The 22,956-nt window shown below is 36.9% G+C and overlaps 1 protein-coding gene across 4 annotated transcripts; it reads right to left on the bottom strand.

Moving 5' to 3' along the window:
- Positions 1 to 4,985: 4,985 nt before the first annotated feature.
- LOC309510932 (5-hydroxytryptamine receptor 3A-like) lies at positions 4,986 to 22,860 on the bottom strand. Of its 4 annotated transcripts, none has more exons than XM_082185938.1 (10): positions 22,759 to 22,860; positions 17,454 to 17,659; positions 14,496 to 14,540; positions 14,238 to 14,347; positions 13,302 to 13,517; positions 12,934 to 13,106; positions 12,710 to 12,813; positions 11,108 to 11,318; positions 5,961 to 6,092; positions 4,986 to 5,588 (listed from the first exon to the last, which is right to left on the bottom strand). In XM_082185938.1, exons 1-10 carry the CDS (start codon positions 22,796 to 22,798, stop codon positions 5,356 to 5,358), a joined length of 1,470 nt encoding a protein of 489 aa, XP_082042064.1. In that variant the 5' UTR covers positions 22,799 to 22,860; the 3' UTR covers positions 4,986 to 5,355. The 4 variants fall into 4 exon arrangements, with proteins under 4 accessions (XP_082042064.1, XP_082042063.1, XP_082042062.1 ...); XM_082185937.1 differs by having other exon boundaries at positions 4,987 to 5,588; positions 12,656 to 12,813; positions 12,964 to 13,106; XM_082185936.1 differs by having other exon boundaries at positions 4,988 to 5,588; positions 12,656 to 12,813.
- Positions 22,861 to 22,956: the final 96 nt, after the last annotated feature.

The following is a 22,956-nucleotide window of genomic DNA, read 5'->3' as shown; positions in this document are numbered from 1 at the left end:
ATACCTCTGGCATTGATAGAAAATAAAGAAAGAGACATAACGTATCAAAAGTAGATAGGCTAATTACTGAAAAATAAACCACAAGAGTAGGTAAATAGCCTAAACTTTAAACTTTAACATAATGGGATTCCCACAAACGATCTTCAAAGAAGATAACAGTTGCAAACATTTATAAACCTTAAAGTGCATCCGTTATTTAACCATCTGATCAAGAACTTAGAAGCTACCACTTCTTGTCTCTAATAGAGAAGATTAACCTTGACTTTTCCAGGACACCCCCAACTGCAGAATCCTACCAAACGACCACAAGTCTATGAAGTTCCGTTGTCCTCTTCAGGATGAATCTCTTTACCATCAATGAAAGCCCTCGCTCCGCTGAAGTACGCGCTTTTGCCCTCCTTCCTCGCCCTCTCCACATCCGGCCAAAGACGATTCCGTGCTTCAATGTCAAAAGCAGTCAAGTCCTCTTTAAACCGCAGCCCCTTGGTGGTCAAATACTCTTTGTTTTTAGAATTTTTCCAGATCAAATCTCTGGCTGTGCGAGAAATGAATCTCATGATCACCAGTCTTGGTGCAACTTTTCTGCCATCATCCGAGGTTTTAAGTCTGCCAAGACGATGTGCCACATCCAGAGCATCCGCTACCATACGCCTGTCCGCTGTGTCGGCGGACACTTGTTTGCATATTTCCACAACTCTCGTTTTCACGTTTTCATTGGATTGCTCGGACAGCCCATATAAACGCAGACACCATCTGTGACTGTAACGTTCCTGATCATGAATTTTCGTGTTCATTTCTTTGACTTTTTTTCCTAGGAGAGCATTTGCATTTTTTAGGATTTTGTTTTCTTTCTGAGCTCCATTACATCATCGTGAACTGAGGTAAGAGATTTACCCAAAGCTTCAATGTTGGACGAATTCTCCTTCACCATTCTTTCAATCTGGTCGGATCTCTCGTTAATTTTCTCAGAGAGAATTCGGATGATATTCTCCTGTACTTCACTTAAGGAGAGTTCACTTTCTTTGGCAGAGGAGGTCACAAATTAGTTTTGCCTTTTGGGAGGTTGCTTTTTGCTAGGTGTGTTTGGACACGAATCACAACTTCCTCCGTGTTTAACTTTACAGGCATACGAGCGGGTATCGCTGAAGTTTCTCTTCTCTTTTACAGTCTCAACCTCCATCTCTGCACCAAGATTAGCATCCTCAGCCATTTTTCAAGCTGTGTAACAAACCGCTGATGCTCTAGTAGTTTAATAGGCCTAACGTTACTGTTTGCACCGCTCCAAAATCAAAATTTAATCAAATGCTGCAACCCGTAACAACCTATAAATATTAGTTTGCAACTTTACGAAAACCGTATAATCATTTGTGGGGAAATACCCGATATTTCTTCTCAGCTTGCAAAACCACAACCGCTCACGGCGCCATCTTCCGTCAACTCGCTTTCCTATTGTTTACTTTGACCGCTCTCCCTCCCGTTACGTCACTTCCGGTTCGGCGGTTTTCAAATGCGGAAGTAAATTTTTCTCACAAAAACGACTCCAGAAGCCTAAATAGCGTTTTATAAGTATATGTTTATATTTAAATCTAGTTCCTACATTAGTTTTCTATACATTGGCTTACTGGGTACTAGGGCTGTAGTCAAGACCACCTTTGTCGAGTCCAAGACAAGTCCAAGACCAGGACTAGTCGAGTCCAAGTCAAGACCGAGTCCAAAGAGGTTCGAGTCCGAGTCAAGACCGAGTCCAAAAAGGTTCGAGTCCGAGTCAAGACCGAGTCCAGGACAGGAAAAAAAAAAGTCTGCTAAAAAAATATAGGCTATAGCCTATAGAAATTAAATCACTATGTAATAATGAATAATTTTAATTTTATTTAAAATAATTGACAAATTCAAAGAACAAAAAAAAAAAAAAAAAAAAAAAAATTATATAGGCCTAAAGGAGCACACACATTCGTTTCGACTGTCTGATCAGCCTCACATTCTGTTCCTGTCAATCATACACGCGATGTCAACCAATTAAACTGCATGAGGGAAGGCCGAGCCAACTCACAGACACACACACACACACACACACACACACAAGAGATGCGGATAAACCGCGGATCGGGCGGATGACGTGACGAAAAATAATATTTTAATTAAATTCAGGCTGGTGGCGGCTGAAGCAATCAAATTAAAAAAGTTTGCCACTAAGCAAACCTGCAAGTTATGAGCTGGGTTATTTTGTTTCGATATTTGCTATATTTTAAAACAGCCAGTCATTGGAGCCTAACGTTACCACTCGTGGAATAGGCAAAGAAAGAAAGGTAAGAAAAAAAGTCGGAAACCTTTGCCCATTAATTAGATGTGCAAGGCAAGCAAGCTAGTTTTCGGGGTGTTATGGACAATCAAAAATGTGAATATTCACGTTGCACTAGCGGTGGACTTTCAGCGAGTTTATTTAAACATTTATTTTTTAAAGAGCCGTTTGTGAGTCAAAAGAGCCGGCTCTTTTCAGTGAGCTGATCAAACGAGCCCGTTCACGAAAAAGACCCGAAATGCCCATAGTTATTAAGTGGCCAGTGTTTCACTTTCCCTCCAATAATATTTTGTTTTAATATCGCGGCGACGTATGTGTGATTACTGGGAACATAATAAAGACTCCTGGACTCGGTCGAGACCAAAAGCCATATTTGGCAAGACCCGTGGCCGAGACCGAGACAAGTCCGAGTCCGAATACCAGCGAGTCCGAGACAAGTCCGAGACCATAGAAAAACGGTCTCGAGTCCGGACTCGAGTCCAAGACCGGACTCGAGTACTACAGCCCTACTGGGTACTCTAACCTGCAACATGGGCTTTAACCCTTGTTGTAAAAAAAAAAGGCCAAATTCTGACAGCATCATACCATTTTCCATTAAAACAGTAATCTACCATAGAAAACAATGCATTCTAGGTCATTTTGTCGTAAAAAAATCTCTTAAAACCAAAGAGACTGAGATTTTACCTATAACCATACATAAAAATCTTCCCAAAACAATTTTCGATGGACTTATAATCAAACATCTTGCAACCACATAATTCTATATTGTGTCTACCCATTTCCTGTGTGTCTAATATGCTTAGATGCCATATAAGTCATGATTTATTATAACTATTAGATGTTTGAATGAAAGTGTGTCTTGTTTCCTATCTGTACGATCGTATGTTCTTAATTCAAAAGATGGCTTGATTGAAATCTGTGTAAAATGTTTCGTATTCTTATAATAGTAATAATGTCTAAACTGTGGCCTCTTTTCTCTTTGCTAGTGCTGGAGAATAAGGGGATCACAGATAAGCATGATTTACGGTCAGAACTGAAAAGAACGCCACCTCCTAAATTAAGCCAGTGTTTAATTGGTCAGAACTCATCCAGGAGGCTGGACAAACTTTTGAGTTTAAAATCTTAGACCCGAACAAAGTTTGTTAGAAGAAGAAGAACCACAAGGTTAGAAAAGTGTGCGAAGGGAGAAGAAACCAGACAGACTAGCAACTATGTAGACGCGCAGAAACAAAATAACCCAATTCAAGAACATGGGTTAACAGCTTCATCAAGTCATCTAACTACTCTCGTCTTAATTTTCTTTCTTTTCTTAGTTTTCATTTCTTTTCCGTTGTGAGTCTCGGTTCTAAGTTAAGTTTTGCGGCAAAGTTTCGGTCCACGATTCGCCTGCGAAACCTGCTTTCCAGCCTCAAAGACTTTTCATTCATCCGCCAGCACACCGCGTGATTGGCCGCCCCAGACATCTATCCAAGCACGAGGAAGACGCCAGCCACAAACCCGGGAAACCCCTTTCCCGCCGACAAAGGGAATCCCGAAAAGGAACGCAAAGACAAGCAAGTAGCCTCCAGACTCTTAAACTGAACTGGTGCATTGATATATATTTAATAACCCGCCTAAGAAACGAAAGAAGGGTTAAATTAATGAGTGATGGTTCGTTCAGGTCAGGTCTTATAAGTGCATATAGAAACTTGGGATTTCATCATCTCACTCTTAAAACTCATTCTTTCCTCACTCTCTCTTTCTTTCTGCAACTCGTATGAATGTGTGTGCGTGTGTTTGTGTTAGATATTAGTTTTATGTGTTAGAATAATCAATAAAGTCTTGTTTGTATTTTAAAGATAAGTGTTACTTGTGTTATGTGCTTACGAATTTAATGTCTTAAACTTCTGATCTAAGTTACCTTGCTAACTATAGTGTTTCACTATAGTTTGGATATTTATATCCGTTGCAGAGCTGATAGTTACAGCCAGTTCAAATGAACCGCGAACGAGTCATTTTCTCGGTTGTAATAAGTGATTCTTTCAAATTCCCTATAAATTAATTAATAATTCCTTTGAGCTAAATTGACGAATCACTACAATTACAAATACATTACATATGCCTGTTGGATATGGATGATTGTGAGTGCTCAGTCGGTGCTAATGCTTTAAATGCCTTGTGAGCAGCGAATATTGTCGGAGCAATTGACATGAAACATTTTGCTTAACTTATTAATGACTACTTTAGTGATAATGTGCCATCACCAAAACAAAATGACTGTGAACATTAATGTAGCAAATCTTGAACAATGGTTGGGTATGGACACAATATGAAACTGTCAATGAACTTTGCTAGTGTAGCTGTGTTGATCACTATTAATCCTGCCACACATGCAAGCATGGAAAATCATGAAAATTATTTCACAGAATGTAGTTTTTTTATTTTATAAACTTGCTAACATGAGATGGGCAATTTGTTATTTTTTTTTTATATTCTGTTGCACACTTTTGCGACATGGATAGCCCTTAAGCAGTGCTTAGTAGAAAAATCAGTTAGGTAACAATGTTGAAAATTCTTTACATAGGCCAAGATATTTTGAATAAAGTAATATTTTTCCTATAACATATAACTTAAAAAAAAAATAAACATATATTTATATTTCCCATATAGACATGGGTTTTATTGTTATTATTTAACATGTTAACATGGTGTTCATTTTAAGGTTGCTAGGTGATTATATTTTGGAACCTACAGAAAACTTTTGATATTTCTCAATGTTGATTTTGCTGACTCTATCAACTTCAAACAGGAGAAGTTCAGTCAATTTGTCAGTTTGAAGGTACATATAACACATCATATAATCCCAGCCCAGTTTTAGTTAAATTTAAGTTTGTCTAAATGGAAAGAAACAAATTCAGAAAACTCAAAACAAAATGAAAAAATTCAGAATTAAAATGTATAAATTCTGTGAACTCAAAAGAAAAAGAAACTTCTAAATACTCATTAAAGTTCATTTGATTGAACTAATTTGGTTACTTTAAGTTTGCCCTACTCAAACCAATTAATTATTTTAAGCATTAGGGATAATACCAAAGCTTCCAAAGCACAGACATAAACACAATAATAGTAATTATGTAAAGAACTAAGAAGGTCACATTTAAGATTCTTGCCAATCTGGTCCAGGACAGTTGCTTTCGTCGAGTTGCAACCCGACACTCAGTGAGGATCTGCTTCAGACGGTTTAGGGAATAAGACTCTTCATTCTGATCTTTAACTGAGTCTGGAGGATTCTGCTGGTCTCTTACACTGTCTGTGAGAGGAAAAAGCAAAGCATAGCTCTGGATAAATGGTGTTTTGTCTGCATAATCTCATATATGATTTTTCCATGAATTGTTTTTTTTGGGGTGGCTTGTTTTCTACACAATTAAGTGGTTTTACATGAGCTAATTTTAGATTTCAAATGCCATTTGCATCCCTCCATCCATCCATCCATTATTCAAACGTGTTCTTTTTAGTCTATTTACTCAAAGATTAATTGTATTAGCTTTTCTCTGCATATGTACCAAAGTGACAAATCAAACAAATATTAAGTTTAATTTCACTAATAAACCTTTATTTGTGAAGTAAAAGTATAAAATACATGAAAATGTTCCTCATAATCTGATGTTGTGTCGACTCTTACCATCTTGTCCAGTAACAGCAGCTGTAGTTTCCACTGATCTCTTCTCAGCTCCTTTAACCTTCAGATAATTCATTAGGATGCTCTCCACCATGCTGATGGCAATTAGACAGAAAATCACACTGCAGTAAATCCCTGTGAAAAACAGAAAACTTTGACCATTGTCGTGATTCATACACTGATTCTTGTAGTCTGTGTGTGTCTGTAATGCTCTAGCTGAAAACCATTTGTGCACTTAATATTTTTAAAATCCTGCATTATATTAGATTACCACATCACTGCTGGATCTCATGCTGTAGAATCACATAACTACTATAATGTAAACATAAAATTAATAACACATTACCTAATCAGGTCTTTAGACTCTGAATGTGATCAGTGAATCAAGCCAGTACTTGATGATTATGGATCATAAATAACTAGCCAAAATCACCTAATCCCTTTTTGGTCTTGGCTTTTTTACCATAACGAATGTGCTATAAAAACACATTCGAAAGTCAAGGGTCAAGAGCCCAACTAAAGCAAACACTGATCACCATTATGGCGACTTCATCCAAACTATTATTTTCAATCAAACAGAATGACTGAGATAAAGTCAATTTTGGCTGTGTTTCCCAAAAGCATTGAAAGCCTCCACAGCAAAAACCCCAGTGTTAAATCAACACTGCTCAGAGTACATATGGTCCCACTCTAGAGAGTGTTAAAATGAACACTGAAGCAGTGTTGAAGTTAATGAGATAATTAAGTTAACACTGAAGCAGTGTTGAAGTTAATGAGATAATTAAGTTAACACTGAAGCAGTGTTGAAGTTAATGAGTTAATTAAGTGATTAATTAAGTGATTGGCCATTAGTGGTGACAGCTGATGTTAATAAGCAGAATCATTGACAGAAAGAGAAAAAACAATAACAGAAAAAAGAGAAACACAAGAACTACTGACTTCGAGTCATTACACATTGTTGCACTTATTATTACCAGTTTGACTTTATTTCTGTCATACATCGACAAAAGTTCTTGAGATTTAACAGAAGTTTAGACGGTAATGTTTTATGGAAGTTTTCTTTTCAAGTTACCATTATGGTGGTCAGTGTTTGCTTTAGTTGGGCTCTTGACCCTTTTCATTTTGTTAATATTAGTTTTTCTCTGACTGTTCCATCATTGTGTTTATAAAGCACATTTGTTACCACATTGAGAAAACATGACCTGCTCACAACATGTTTTGATGATAATGACACTATCATCATGTAGTGGCCCGATTCACTGATGTCATTCAGAGTCTAAATCTTTGACTATGTGCTTGATGCCTCATTTTAATATTGGTGATTGTAGCTCTGAGATTCTACAGTTTGAGATCCAACAGCAATATGAAAAATTTTGAAAATACTTTGTGCAAAGAAGTTATTGTGTTTAAACACACAGACATCAAGAATCAGCATATGAATCTCAACAATGGTGACAATAAACAAACTAGTGACGAACAGATCAACTCTGAACATCACAAAACAAGCTACTAAAGTCAGAACAAAACAATAGCAAAATAAAAGTAAACCGAAAAAAAACAATGAAAATTACAGGACAATTCAGCTGCATAATTTATTCATGCTGCAATGCATGATGGGAGCCATGGATGCGTTCTGATTGGTGGCTCCCATCATGCACTGCAACATTAAGCATTTGTTTGATTGTCACCATTGTTGAGATTCATATGTAGATTCTTGATGTCTGTGTGTGATTTTAATACTTTCAGATAATTAAAATATTGCTGGAAATAACTACTGTAGTGAAAAATTAATAAAACATGTGGATAATTAGTTTATAATGACGGGTGCCATCATTGAATCAGATCACTAGTAATTCCATCATCAAACCATAACCAGGCTGCATTTCCAAAAGCATCTTAAACCTTACTTAATTGCAGACCAACTGCAACAAATGGTCTGTACAATCAAATTAGGCTTGCAATGCTTCCAGGAAACACTGCCAAAGCCGCAGTTTCTCTAGCCACAACACATATGCTTTATAAACACAGAGTTGGAGCAGCCCAACTAAAGCAAACACTGACCACCATAATGGTGACATGAAACGAAACATTCCATAAAACATTACCAGGGGGAGGGTTGTGAAAAGACAACGCCTTCCCCCCAGACCGCCACTCCGGGCTGCCCAGTTTGGTTTAGGGAAGCCGCAGGGATGCACTGGCCGGCGCATGTTTTTGATGAGACTGATCCACCCCTTTCGTTATTTCTTATTCATACTACCTTCTTTTCCACACACCATCCCTGTGGTATTCCTGTTTTGGCAAACCCCATCTCTCCATCACCCTACCAAAGCCCCCAGACAACCCCTCCCCCATTACCAGGGGGACTTTCAGTGAAAAAATGTACAATATTTGCACAAATATCCATACCTTGCAGTCTGCCGATCTTACAGTTAATACTCCTAGGTTCTCTGGCACTCCTTTATCCAAATTTACTTTATTACAACCTGAGATGCTCTGCAACCAGGTTTCTAGTATGAAAGCTACCACTTGCATACTTGATCCCATGCCTGGTAGCTTGTTTAAATCCTGCTTTGGTCCTTTATGTCCCTCAGTTCTTGCTATAATAAATGACTCTTTGTCATTTGGGGAGGTGCCAGCAGCACTTAAAACTGCTGCGGTTACTCCCGTTTTAAAAAAGCAAAATTCTGATGTGAAAAATCTGTCAAATTATCGCCCAATCTCAAATCTCTCATTTCTGTCTAAAATCTTGGAGGGTGTGGTTGCAGCCCAATTAAACAAACACTTAATTGAAAACAAACTATTTGAGCCTCATCAATCAGGATTTCGAAAATTACACAGCACTGAGACTGTGTTGGTGAAAGTCGCTAATGACTTACTAATTGCCTCCGACTCCGGCTCCACGTCCATTCTCATTCTCTTGGATCTCAGTTCAGCCTTTGACACTATTGACCATGCCCTATTACTCAATCGCCTCGAACATGTATTTGGCTTGTCAGAGACTGTTCTTGACTGGTTCAAGTCCTATTTCACTGACCGCAGTCAATTTGTTTTTATGGGTGGTTATAGGTCCAAAGTTGGTTCTGTTCATACGGGTGTTCCACAAGGGTCAGTCTTGGGTCCCCTACTCTTTAGTATGTACATCTATCCACTTGGCCAATTACTACAATCTCTCAACCTTAACTATCACTTTTATGCTGATGATACACAGATTTATATACATACTAGACCGGGTCAGCAAGTGAACGTTGGGCATCTTTCTAACTGTATTGCTGAGATAAAGATTTGGATGTCCAATAATTTTCTGTCTCTAAACGGCTCAAAAACAGAAGTTATGCTCCTTGGATCTCCACATCAACTGCGAAAGGTTGGGTCTCCTACTCTGTCTGTTGATGGCGTTGCACTGGAGTTTAAGACCAAATTAAAAAATCTGGGTGTCATATTTGACGCCACACTGTCATTTGAGCCTTTTGTCCAGAATACAGTTAAGACATCATTTTATCACCTCAGAAATATAGCCCGGCTACGTCCTATGTTGTCCTTTTCGGTAGCTGAGAAGTTGATAAACTCTTTTGTCTTTTCGCGCATTGACTACTGCAATGGTCTTCTAGCTGGGGTATCTAAATCATCATTGGATAAATTGCAATATCTTCAAAATTCAGCCGCTAGAGTACTGTCTGGGGTCAGGGCCAGGGACCATATAACCCCGGTCTTGGAGTCCCTGCACTGGCTACCTGTTAGGTACCGTATTGATTTTAAAATCCTTATGCTGGCCTATAAATCTCTACACAATCTGGCACCTCAGTATTTGACTGATTTATTAATCCCTTATACACCACGTCGCAATCTGCGCTCCTCTCAGAGTGGTCTCTTGGTGGTTCCGAAGACACGGCTTCATACGTGGGGTGACCGAGCATTTTCTGTCTATGCTCCTAAGCTCTGGAATTCTCTCCCGGCCGACATCAGGGAAGCAAATACATTAGTGACTTTTAAATCTCTTCTTAAAACATTTTATTTTAGGATTGCTTTTACATGATCTTCATTTTATGTGTTTATTTTTTTTTTGTATTTACATTGTGTTATTTCTCTGCTGTTATGCTTGTCTGTAAAGCGCTTTGAGAAAGCTACTTTTAAAGGCGCTATACAAAATAAATATATTATTATTATTATTATTATTATTAACTTCAACACTGCTTCAGTGTTAATTTTAACACTATGTAGAGTGGGACCATATGTACTCTGAGCAGTGTTGATTTAACACTGGGTTTTTTGCTGTGTAAGTTGATCAGAGGGACCATTGGTGGCAATTGTTCTACAATCAACTTTGGCTTAAGCTTCTGTATAATGGAGAAAACAGAATACAAGTAAATATATAAAAACTAATAAATAGGCCTATACGCGAAATATATTTCACTTAAATAATTACAGATTAACAAAACGAAAGGAAATATTGAGTATTAATATTAATGAATATTCCTGAATATTAATATTTTTTATGGTAAGTGGTTGCACACAATTGATTTAAGCTACATTTAAACAAATGCATTAAGTTGAACTAAAATTTAATAAGCTAAAATCAATTGTGTGCAACCACTTACCACATGTTTTTAGTAAATTCAACTATCATTTTTTTCAGTGTATACAGCAGGAAGTGGCATCATATTAAATTAAATACAATATTAGATACAACAGGAAAAATAATAACTGTTCCTTTTATATTTGTAGGATATACAAATATATTTTTATAATATACATTTCTGTATAATATACTTACATTAAAAATATATATTTTTATATTTTTGGTTACGCCATATATCTCTACCCATCTGGTATACTTCCATTCCATACAGTCATCTGAAAGAACTCACTGAACTAATAATTAAACACAGAACTGGAAGTCAGGAGGAGGTTGATCTTGTGCTCTGTTTCCCTCTGCTGGACAGGTCATGGAGTGACAGGAGGCATCACTTTGATTTGAGGAGGATTTGCAACTGTTCTGCCTTTAATCCATAAAGTCTCAACTATATTTAATTTCACTGTAGGTTTAATGCATATTGTTTGATTGTTGTGACTTCATTTGAGATTCAGTTATAAGATTGCATTCTTAAAAAATGAAGTAATATTAAATAATCAGGTCAATGTTATAGACTCACCAATCAGAGGGATTTTATCAGCCGTAGAGGGAAGTGTGTCATTAAGAATCAGCAGCATCACAGAAATAGACAGAAGTAAAGTCATTTTGAAGGTCACAATGTCTGATGCATTTGTATCAATGAAGAAGGAGGCCACATCCAGTACGAGGAAGAAAAATACTGGTAATATAATGTTGATGACATACAGTAGAGGTCTCCTTTTTATGGTGATCTGCAATGAGGAGAGAGAGAGAGAGAGAGAGAGAGAGAGAGAGAGAGAGGGAGAGAGAGAGAGAGAGAGAGAGAGAGAGAGAGAGGGGGAGAGAGAGAGAGAGAGAGAGAGAGAGAGAGAGAGAGAGAGAGAGAGAGAGGGGGAGAGAGAGAGAGAGAGAGGGAGGGAGAGAGAGAGAGAGAGAGAGAGAGAGAGAGAGAGAGAGAGAGAGAGAGAGAGAGAGAGAGAGAGAGGGAGAGAGAGAGAGAGAGAGAGAGAGAGAGAGAGAGAGAGAGAGAGAGGGAGAGAGAGAGAGAGAGAGAGAGAGAGAGAGAGTAGTCGACTTTAATGCTCTGCCACAACAGTTTAAGCTTGACGTCAACTAGTCGCTGGTCATGGCCTTTAGAGGGCGCAACAGGATAAGAAAGCTTTTAACCAGCAGGCATAGGATGTAGACTTATTACTAAGGGGTGCGTTTCCCAAAAGCATCGTTAGCCAACTATGTTCGCGAGTTCTGTCGTAATCAGCATAGTTCAACGAGTCGGTGTTTCTCGAAACCATCATTCAAACGAACATTTGCAAACAAAATCGCACAGTTGTGTAGTTGGAACGACAGCTCTCGACCTGTGGTTAGAAGCAGAGTCTCTAGTTTGCATGACATGTGGACTTAAAAAATCCTTATATTGAGCAAAATAAGCAAGCTGACATTCAGTACAACCTGTGTCTTTTGTTTAGAATACATACAAATGTCATTTACGTCTTTTAGTTTGTCAAGAGATTTAAAGCACCGTTTTTGAAGAGTGTGCCTGTGCGAACGTGCTCTACTATGTAAGAACGAGCCTATGATTGAATCTGGAAATAAAGCAAAATAACTGAGAAAAATTAGAAATAGTCCTCAGATGCCATGTCTGTAATTTATAGTAAAACATCTAGATTTAGATTTTAGACCTAGATAAGTTAATTTGATCTCAAACAGATTCATTAAAAGAAGCTATTACTCCACCTCGTGCGTGACATTATTAACCAACGTGGTTGAGCGACTACTTTGTGAAAATACAGTTTAGGGAAACAGTCGTGACTAGCAAGTTGATTTCTTCAACGATGCATCGTTATTCATTTTAATAAATAAAACAAATTATTGTGTTTAGTCCTATTGTTTTGGAAAAGACATATTTTTTAATAAATTCATTTATAAGGTAATTTGATGCCCCTTCTTTTTTAAGGGTTAAAGGGAAATGTAATAATTGAATAACATTTTGGAACATATTTTTTCACAATTTTGTCAACTAGTTGTTCTTTGTTTTTTTGTTTTTATAATTGTATATGTTTAATATTGGCTTGCACTCCATTCTCTGTACCTGATATATCAGCTGATTCACTTCAATCCATTTAGACATGTTAGCTTTAGTTTCATTTATATCGATGAGCTCCCACTCTCCCTGGGCCTGAAAGAGCTCCTTTGACTCGAGGTTGATGGATGCTTTATCGGTTGCTACGTCCAGTTGAACCTCCTCAGCTGTGATAAAATTTCATTATTAAATTGTATTATTTCATATTAAAGTCTAATAGTTTAGAAGAATAAACCATTTTATGTTGTGTTTGTTTGTCAAAACTGATTCATGTGTTTCAGATGTACTTGAATACGCTGTAGACTGAAGTGTTATACTGCAGATTTGGGTGTCGAAGGGAAACCTGTAGAGATCCATCTTGCAGGACGTGGTCAGAGATAAAACATCAGATGAGAGTGTAGAGCCTTCACTGAGCAACAGCACATATGGAGACTCCCTTGTTCCAAACTCTGTCTTGATGCTAAATGGATAAAATATAAATTAGCACTGATTATTAAAGACATGATGATTGGAGACAGCAATTATTCAAATCAAATGTAAATGCAAAAGTAACGTGCAGACTATAATGAGTATCATGTTATGTCATGTGTGTCCAATCCTGCTCCTGGAGGGCCACTGTCCTGTAGAGTTTAACTACAGCTCTGATTAAACACACCTGAACCAGCTGATCAAGAGCTGGATCTCATTTTGAAGGATACACACCCACATAGTAATATTGTGACGGCCCAGATCCGGCCTATATCTGATACATGTGGAAAGATGATCTGGCCCACATGCAGTGTGGAATGACCAGAATAAACCAGAACTGGACCTTATCTGAGCCACACGATCTGTGTATATTAAATATGAAGTCATCTCAGCCGTAATAAGCCTGTTAACAAGCAGAATCACTGAAGGAAAGAAGAGAACAGAAAAAGAGACGAGCAGAAACACAAGACTTTTTGTTGTTCAAAACTTTATCACCTGATCATCTTTGTTTCTGGCTTTCTTTGTAACAAATTACATGTTTTGGTAAAACTGTTACAAGAACCACAAACTCACTAGAAAAGCCAAGAGTCCAAATGCCCAACTAAAGGGAACACTGATCACCATAATGATGACCACATATTTTCAATAAATCATCAACATCTAAACCTCTGTTAATTCTCAATAAGTGCTTCTGTAGCCTTATGACACAAATAAAGCGAAGCTGGTAATGCTGTTTGTGGAGTTGTTTAATCCTCCTCTGCTGAGATCTTCACAGATTTAATGTATTTTGTCTTCATTTGGATTGTCTTCATTTGGTCTGTTTCTCTTTTTTTCTGCTCTTGTTGTTTCTCTTTCCTTCAGTTATTCTGCTTGTTGACAGCAGGTGTTCATCATTAATGCCCAATCATCACTTAATTAATCACTTAAGTATCTCATTAACTTTAACTCTGATTCAGAGTTATTTTAACTCTCTGTAGACTGGGACCAAATGGTTTCTGAGCAGAGTTAATTTAACTCTGGGGATTATGCTGTGCATTACCCTTGTTCTATCCATACTTTTGCAACCTTTCTGATGTATCATTAAAAGGCAAAAACAGGTTCTGACAGAAGTATTGTTTTTTACCTTTCTTTTATACCAATATCTGGAGTCCAAACCATATTTCTCGGTGCTGCAAATGTTGTAATTCCACAATAATTTTCAGGTTTCCACGTCATATTTGAATTTGGCCACACCTGAAAAGTTAAATGAAGGTCAGAGTGATTATAAGAGAGATACTGTATGCTTGAAAATCAAATAAAACCTCTAATCATAAGTCACAAAATTCAGTAAACTGAGAAAAACTTTATAAAATAAGAATGAGAAGGTTTCTAAAACACTTACAGTTAACATTATGGCCTGTGTCGTGAGACTCTGGGCTTTTTCATTCTGTAGATACAAAGAAGTGTTGAGAGATAATAATACAACTGCTTGCCCAGTTAACAATTTGATCTCACAGTGATCTCACCAAAAGCTCCAAGGATACTCGTGATTTGGTCACAATGTGAGTTCATAGTGAGCTAAAAGTGTAACCTCACAGCGCCCTCACTGTGTGCGTGCTCATATTACACTGTAAAAACTAAAGGTGCCTCAAATATCCTGTCGGATACTCAAGAAACTTCAAAATGTAATTTAAGTGTCTCAAAGCTCTTTCTCCTATAGTAGGGTTACTGGTGGAGCATTGACCATCTTTGCGGTTCTTGCTGGAACTTATGGGATCCTTTAAGCACTTTGTATTCAGTTCAGAGGTTCTGGAGTCACCTTTCCATTACCATGAGAGTGAGACCTCGAAGTGCTTTGGGGGAAATTATAGGAACTCGAATTCTATAAAAAGGTTATTGTAAGATATTTTAACATTTAAGTGGTTCCTGGAAGATCTCATATGTTAAAGCCAGCATCTGGAGGAACCCAATGGTTCTGTGAGGCCATGATAAGATTATTATTATCCTATTATTATTATACTTAAGTTTGATTCAGTATAGGCTTACTGAAACGGCCAATGAAATTTGAGCATTTGCATGTTCGTGTCACAGATTCTCTCACAGACACGCCCCAACCTGCATCAACTCCCTGCACGTATTCCCGCTCTCAGTCACCAGAGTTCTAATCACCTGCACCTCATCACGACTGATCACCATGCTGTGCTCTGCATATAAACCCCAGTATCACTTCAGCTCACCGTCCGGTCTCGTCATTCGACGTCTGTGACTCCCCGGTTCTAAACCATTCCAGTCTGGTTCCAAGCAAACCGTTATACTCCGCAAGTATTCTCAAGTTCAAAGCTAATCTGTATCTCTGTGTGTGTTCTCAAGCGGCATCTGTGTGCGGAGATTGTCCAGGACTCCCAAGACCACATTCCCGTTCATTCAGCGAGCCCGTGCATCGCGGATTCTAGCCCAGTGTCCAGAGTGACTGTTTTCTGTTCCAAGCATTTCAAGAGACCCTAAGTTTAACGTTACATTCCTGAGTTTGACCTCATAAGCTTACCTGAAGATCTGGAGTTGCATACAGTGTATAAATAAACCTTTGTTACCGTTATCTCTGTGTCCTCGTTCATACAGTGTTGTGACAGTTCGACTCATGGCCCTAGAGGTCAATAAGAAATTTGAAAGAAATCGGCCACTAGTTGGCGCTAACGAGTTTTACGGCTCTGTAATCAAGTGGTGTTTCACACATCCACACAATATATGCATATAATTTGATAGATCTCCTCATACTGAACAACTTTGCCTCATGAATAACTGCTGTCAATCAAATCATTAAATAAAAATTTGCGATTATGTTAAAAACCTATTTTTGCGAACTGGTCCAAGGTTTTTTGACCGATCGGAACCAAACCAGTGCAGTACAATTCTCTAGACTCTTTCGATCAATAATAAAAAATAAAAAAAAGTTAAACTTTTACATTTGGATGGCTATAAAAGGGTCGTTTAGAAAATGGGCGTGGCAATATATACTCAAAAGCCTATAAATCATAGACAAAGACTCAGAACTTCACGGAAATTGGTGAGCATAATATGTAACATAACATTTTAAACAAGCATGCTAAATTTTATGGCGCTCGGACCATAGGTGGCGCTATAAATGTTAAAGAGCTTTAAAAACCATATATTTCCTTAGTAAATTGCCTGTATTGGCTGTAAATGGTATTTTCCTTCTGTGATTTGAGTGGTTACATTCTTACTAAATAAAACTTAATGCCTTTTAATGCTTATGTGCTTAAAGGCCTTAAAGGGATGGTTCGGAGTAAAATCAACCTAGGGTCCTTTGCACCATGACCTCGAGCCAAACACCCCCAGAAGCCTTTTCCCAGCTAACAGACTTTTGTTATAAGAACTTTCTCCAAATATTCTGTGTTGGTTCTGGGAACGTAAAAAATTTCCAGTTTTCTTGACGTTAGAGGAACGTGTTTTAAAAGGTATAATGTTCCTCAAACGTTCTTTCAACTTAATTTTGATTTAAAATTCAACATTCTAGCAACGTTGATTTCTAACATTCCAAAACATAAAAAAATTCCAGTTTCCTTAATTTTATTAGAATGTTATTGAAAGGTTAGTGTGATGTTCCTGAAACATTCTTTCAATCATCTTTCGAAAGAGTAATAAGAACACAAACTACAACTTTATTCAGACACAGCCTTAGATGAACTGAAGATAAAAGCCATTAAAACTCTGTCAAGATCTGATTAAACAACTCCACAAACAGCATTACCAGCTTCACTTATTACTAACCAGACTGTCTTTATTTCTGTCACACGGCTACAGAAGTTCTTAATGAGAATTAACAGAGATTTAGATGTCTTGATGTCTTATTGAAAATGTTTCGTTTGAGGTCACCATCATGGAGATCAGTGTTTGCTTTAGTTGGGCTCTTGACCCTTGACTTTCATTAGGTGTGTGCTTTATCGGTGTTCATGGAGAACATTTCTGCATTGATAAAGCAGATCAACATGTCTGCTTTAATGACAGACAAAGGACTGCAGCTAAACGATTGATTGATTGATTCACTTTTGGAACTGAAAAGTAACTAGAGAAGAAGGTAATGAACTCAATTGATGTGACAAAAATCATTTGTAACTGAAGAAATTTGTGCGAGATTGTTAAAAACTTTTTAAAAGGTAAAAACGACACACTTAGACATCAGTACTCATCATACAAACCTCAACAATGGTGACAATAAAAAAAAATGTCCAGTCCAGAATCGAAAATCGAATTGAGTAAAAAATCGAATCCAGATCTTGTGAATCGGAATTGAATCGAATAGGAACATCTGAATCGATACACAGTCCTACTGGGCACATACCACATTTGTGATGGAGGTCACATACAGGTCCACATAAATGATGGCAGGGTTGAAGTAAGGGACGTCTTCAGGGTTGTCGTTGAATATCAAGGGCCACATTCTAGTATTCTGAGACTCACTCTTCTCCAAGCTGAAATATTCAAAAAGATCCTTTTTAGCTTTAGCTTTTTCTGGAGTACTGCAGCCTTCAGCATCAGATGTCTGCCCTGTATGGAGGACGAAACCAGCAAAAACAATAAATAAATAAAAACGCAAATAAATATATACATAAATCCACAAACTTCTACATGGATAAATAAATGTGCAAATAAATACATAAATCCACATATCCCCGCATAAATAAATATATAAATAATTAAATGTGCGAGGAAATAAAAAATTTAATAAATAAAACCAATGTTGGGGGAAATTAAAAACATGTTAAAGAAAATGCTAAACTGAAAGTTGTCTCTTTTCCTTCAAACCATTTATACATTTTTGAATGTAGCGCCATATATATTTTTGGAGATGGTGGAGATGGTGGTCTAGTGCAGTGGTTCCCAAACCTGTCCTGAAGGCACCCCAACACTGCATATTTTCTTTGTCTCCCTAATCAAACACACCTGATTCAACTCATCAGCTCATTATCAGATGTGATAGAGTTAATGTTAATTAGTTAATTAGAGTTAAACTGCCATCCAGTTTCCTTGACGTTAGAGGAACGTGTTTTGAAAGGTATAATGTTCATCAAATGTTATTTCAACTTAATTTTGATTTAAAGTTCAACATTCTAGAAACGTTGATTTCTAACATTCCAAAAACATAAAAATGTCCAGGTTCCAGAATGTTACTAGAATGTTATTTAAAGGTTAGTGTGATGTTCCTGAAACATTCTTTCAATCATTCAAACACCTGCTGTGAATAAGCACTGAAATATAGAGAAATAAGAACACAAACTACAACTTTATTCAGACACAGCCTTAGATGAACTGAAGATAAAAGACATTAACTCTATCAACATCTGATTAAACAACTCCACAAACAGCATTACCAGCTTCACTTATTACTAATCAGACTGTCTTTATTTCTGTTAGACGTCTACAGAAGGTTTATTGAGAATTAACAGAGGTTTAATTCTAATGTGTTTCTTTTGAAGGCACCATAACAGTGATTAGTGTTTCCATTAGTTGGGTTCTTAACTCTTATTATACTTGACTCTCATTGGGTCAAGAGCCCAACTAAAGCAAGTACTTATCTCCATGATGGTGACCTCAAACAAACATTTTCAACCAAACATCATCTAAACCTCTGTTAATTCTCAATAAAACCTTCTGTAGACGTCTGACAGAAATAAAGTCAGTCTGGTTAGTAATAAGTGAAGCTGGTAATGCTGTTTGTGGAGTAGTTTAATCCTCCTCCCCAGATAGCAACATTGCGTCGGCCCAGATCCGGCCCACATCTGGCACATGTGGAAAGACGATCTGGCCCACATGCAGCGTGGAATGATGGCCCTTGGGGGGACCGTTCCTGTTTGCCAGATCTGGGCCACAAGCAGGCCATAGCAATGCCACATGTCAGCAAAGAACAAAGAAATAAACAAGAACTGGACCTTATCTGAGCCACAAAACCTGTGTATATTAAATATGGAGTCATCTCAGCCTTAATAAGCCTGTTAACAAGCAGAATCACAGAAGGAAAGAAGAGAACAGAAAAAGAGACGAGCAGAAACACAAGAACTACAACTGACTTCAGACACAGCCTTAGATGAAATCAACTGAAGAGAAAAGAAGACATTAAACCTGTGAAGATCTCAGCAGAGGAGGATTAAACAACTCCACAAACAGCATTACCAGCTTCACTTATTACTAACCAGACTGACTTTATTTCTGTCAGACGTCTACAGAAGTTTTTATTGAGAATGAACAGAGGTTTAACTCTAATGTGTTTCATTTGAAGTCACCATAAGAGTGACTAGTGTTTCCATTAGTTGGGCTCTTAACTCTTATTATATCTTTTGTCTTTTTTGGCTGCTGTGACAGTGTACAGTAGCAAAGAAAGCTAAAGTGAAAGGAGATCAGGTGATGATGGTTACCTGGTGATGGTTTAATAATCATACGAAATAACCTCAATCACTGAGGTAATTTGAATCTAACAATTGTGTTGTACCATTAATATCTTCATATCACAAACCCTGTGTTACTGCATAATGAGATCTAGCAATATTATAACAGTCAGTTTAAAGCTTTTATCAAACAAGAGATAAAAAAAAATTAGCTTAAGCTGACACACACAGATATCAACAATGGTGACAATCACAAATATTTTGATAAACAGATTAATTCAGAACATCACTGAAAAGCTACTAATTCACAACAGAAACAACAGCAAAAAATGTAAGCAAATATTTAGAATCAAACAAAATTATAGGACAATTCAGCTGCATAATTTATTCATGTTGCAATGCATGCTGGGAGTTTTGTACTATGCTGGTACACAGCATGCATTGCAACAAAGTACTTTTGATTGTCACCATTGTTGAGATTCATACGCTGATTGTTGATGTCTGTGTGCGTCTTATTAAACTGACTTTTCGGTGCTCATGTTTGTTAAAGTCTTCTAACTGATTGTTATAATATTGCTGGACCTCATGCTGCAGTAACACAGGGTTTGTGATGTGAATATATTAATGGAATAACACAATTGTTAGACTCCAAAGACATCAGTGAAACAATATTGTGTCATATGTGTCATATTGTGTCATATTCCATGTAATAGTGTCATATTGTGTCATATGCCGTGTCATATTGTGTCGTGTCATATTGTGTCATATGCCGTGTCATATTGTGTCATGTGTCATATTGTGTCATATTCCATGTAAAATTGTGTCATATTGTGTCATATTCCATGTAAAATTGTCATATTCCATGTAATATTGTCATATGTGTCATATTCCATGTAATATTGTGTCATATTGTGTCATATTCCATGTAAAATTGTGTCATATGTGTCATATTGTGTCATATTCCATGTAATATTGTCATATGTGTCATATTGTGTCATATTGTGTCATATTGTGTCATGTGTCATATTCCATGTCATATTGTGTCATGTGTCATATTGTGTCATATTCCATGTAATATTGTCATATTGTGTCATATTCCATGCAATATTGTGTCATATGTGTCATATTGTGTCATATTCCATGTAATATTGTCATATTGTGTCATATGTGTCATATTGTGTCATATGCCGTGTAATATTGTCATATGTGTCATATTGTGTCATATGCCGTGTCATATTGTGTCATGTGTCATATTGTGTCATATTCCATGTAAAATTGTGTCATATTGTGTCATATTCCATGTAAAATTGTCATATTCCATGTAATATTGTCATATGTGTCATATTCCATGTAATATTGTGTCATATTGTGTCATATTCCATGTAAAATTGTGTCATATGTGTCATATTGTGTCATATTCCATGTAATATTGTCATATGTGTCATATTGTGTCATATTGTGTCATGTGTCATATTGCATGTCATATTGTGTCATGTGTCATATTGTGTCATATTCCATGTAATATTGTCATATTGTGTCATATTCCATGCAATATTGTGTCATATGTGTCATATTGTGTCATATTCCATGTAATATTTAGTCAAATGTGTCATATTGTGACACATATTCTACACTGTTTAAACTATTTTTCTTTGTTTCTAATAGTGATGTATCGTTCGCAAATTGACTCCCAACGGGAAGAGCCAAATCTTCAGCCGCAGGCAGGGGCGGGACTTTATTTGGATGGGCACACCATGCGACCAATCACATGGGAGGACAGACTAGGATCATACCATTATGTGAAAGAAGGAAGATAGTGAGTGTAGTGGTACAGGCCAGATGCACAGAGCGATAAAGAGAGGCGGGGGAGCCGGATTTAAATGCTTGCGCGTTTTTAGGAAGGAAAGAAATATGTCTGAATGCCAACCTGCACTAAATACTAAAGTTTCTAAATGTTAACAATTGCTAGTAAATTGGGCTAAAATTGAAGGCTCCGAGTGATACTAATGAAGAGCCATTTGGGAGACCCAAGAGCCGGTTCTTTGAAAAGAGTCGGACTTCCCATCACTAGTTTCTAAACTCATTATTTGTCAATATATTTTCACCAAAAAATACTTTCTTGACACAGAACAACATCATATGAACAACAATAGCTTCTGGACAGTGATGAATAAATGCAATTATAAAGTAAAGGAATTATAATCCTGGAACACACTGTAATTCATTTCACACTAAAATGTTTAACAGTGCAACAGTTCTATCATAACTCAATTAAACTCAGTACAAATATATATAGCCTATATATGCAAGAATGTGAATAAGGATGGAAGACAGCAGTATAAGTGGGGTAAATTTGCTGTAAAAAAAATTGCCAGGAATTTACAGGATTAAAGAGTATTATTTTACAATAAATTACTGTAGTCAGAAATTTACTGTGGAATTAATGCATGGGTCATTTTCTTACAAATTACTGTGAATCAACAGCAGAATGATGCTGACATCACAGTAACTTACTGTTTTACTGTGATTTTGGCATGTTACTTATTATGTTACTCACTTTGCTAAATTTGTGTAAGCCAAATCTGTACAGATTTAGCGCAAATACTCATCTCATGAGTCATCATGATATAGTAAATACAGCCTATTGTGCAGAATCTGTGCATATCTGGCTTACTTTGAACACACATCACTACGCAACAAATAACGGTGCGCTTGTTCATTTGCATTGAAGCAATAGCGAAGATTAAAAACCATTTGATCAGACATTCAGAATTAAAAAAATATATAAATATATTCTGGGGTAAAACAAGTTTTAGATGCACACAGACATTAAGAATTAGCATATGAATCTCTATAATGGTGACACACTTATTGATTTGCGGCATGAAGCATGTCACCATTGTTGAGTTTCATATGCTGATTCTTGAGGGTTTTTTTCTTCTCACAATGTGTTTAAAATGTAAATTCTGAATGTTTGGTTTCTGGTAATAAATAATGATTGCTGAAAATCCATTAATAACAATTAATAGCCAGTGATGAATAAATGCAATTATAAACCTGGAACACACTGTAATTCATTTCACACTAAAATGTTAAACAGTGCAGACATGAACGAACAATATCTAAAAATTAGCATGATCAAGATTAACAGATATTTTTTTTTAAATGTAATTGTTGCCATTTTTAATGCCTAATCATGCATTAATAATAATGACAATTAAACAAATTATTGTAAAGTTTTATCATTAAACAATATTTACTTACCCATTGAGACAAGAAAAAATATTAGCCAGTGTAGGTGCATGGCCAATAGTGAAATAAATCCCAAGTGTCTGAGATACTTCTCTTGTATAGGATGAGGATTCACTCTTGAACAGTCAATCATATGGTCATATTTATACAGTGCGAGTGAGCAACGCATTCTCACACCCAATCAGGCGGAGCCTGGATATTTTCATTTTG

This window comes from Leuciscus leuciscus, assembly GCF_965113295.1.
Source record: "Leuciscus leuciscus genome assembly, chromosome: 1".
NCBI lineage: Eukaryota > Metazoa > Chordata > Actinopteri > Cypriniformes > Leuciscidae > Leuciscus > Leuciscus leuciscus.
The sequence above is the reverse complement of the archived record's forward strand: the minus strand, read 5'-3'. Positions and strand labels throughout refer to the sequence as shown.

Excerpts from the sequence above, each read along its gene's own strand:
- LOC309510932 (XM_082185936.1), bottom strand. The coding sequence starts at position 22,798 with ATGCACCTACACTGGCTAATATTTTTTCTTGTCTCAATGG. Across the intron at positions 17,660-22,758 it reads ATTTTTTCTTGTCTCAATGG|GGCAGACATCTGATGCTGAA; the intron begins GTAAGTAAATAT and ends TCCTCCATACAG. Across the intron at positions 14,348-14,495 it reads CACAGGCCATAATGTTAACT|GTGTGGCCAAATTCAAATAT; the intron begins GTAAGTGTTTTA and ends TTAACTTTTCAG.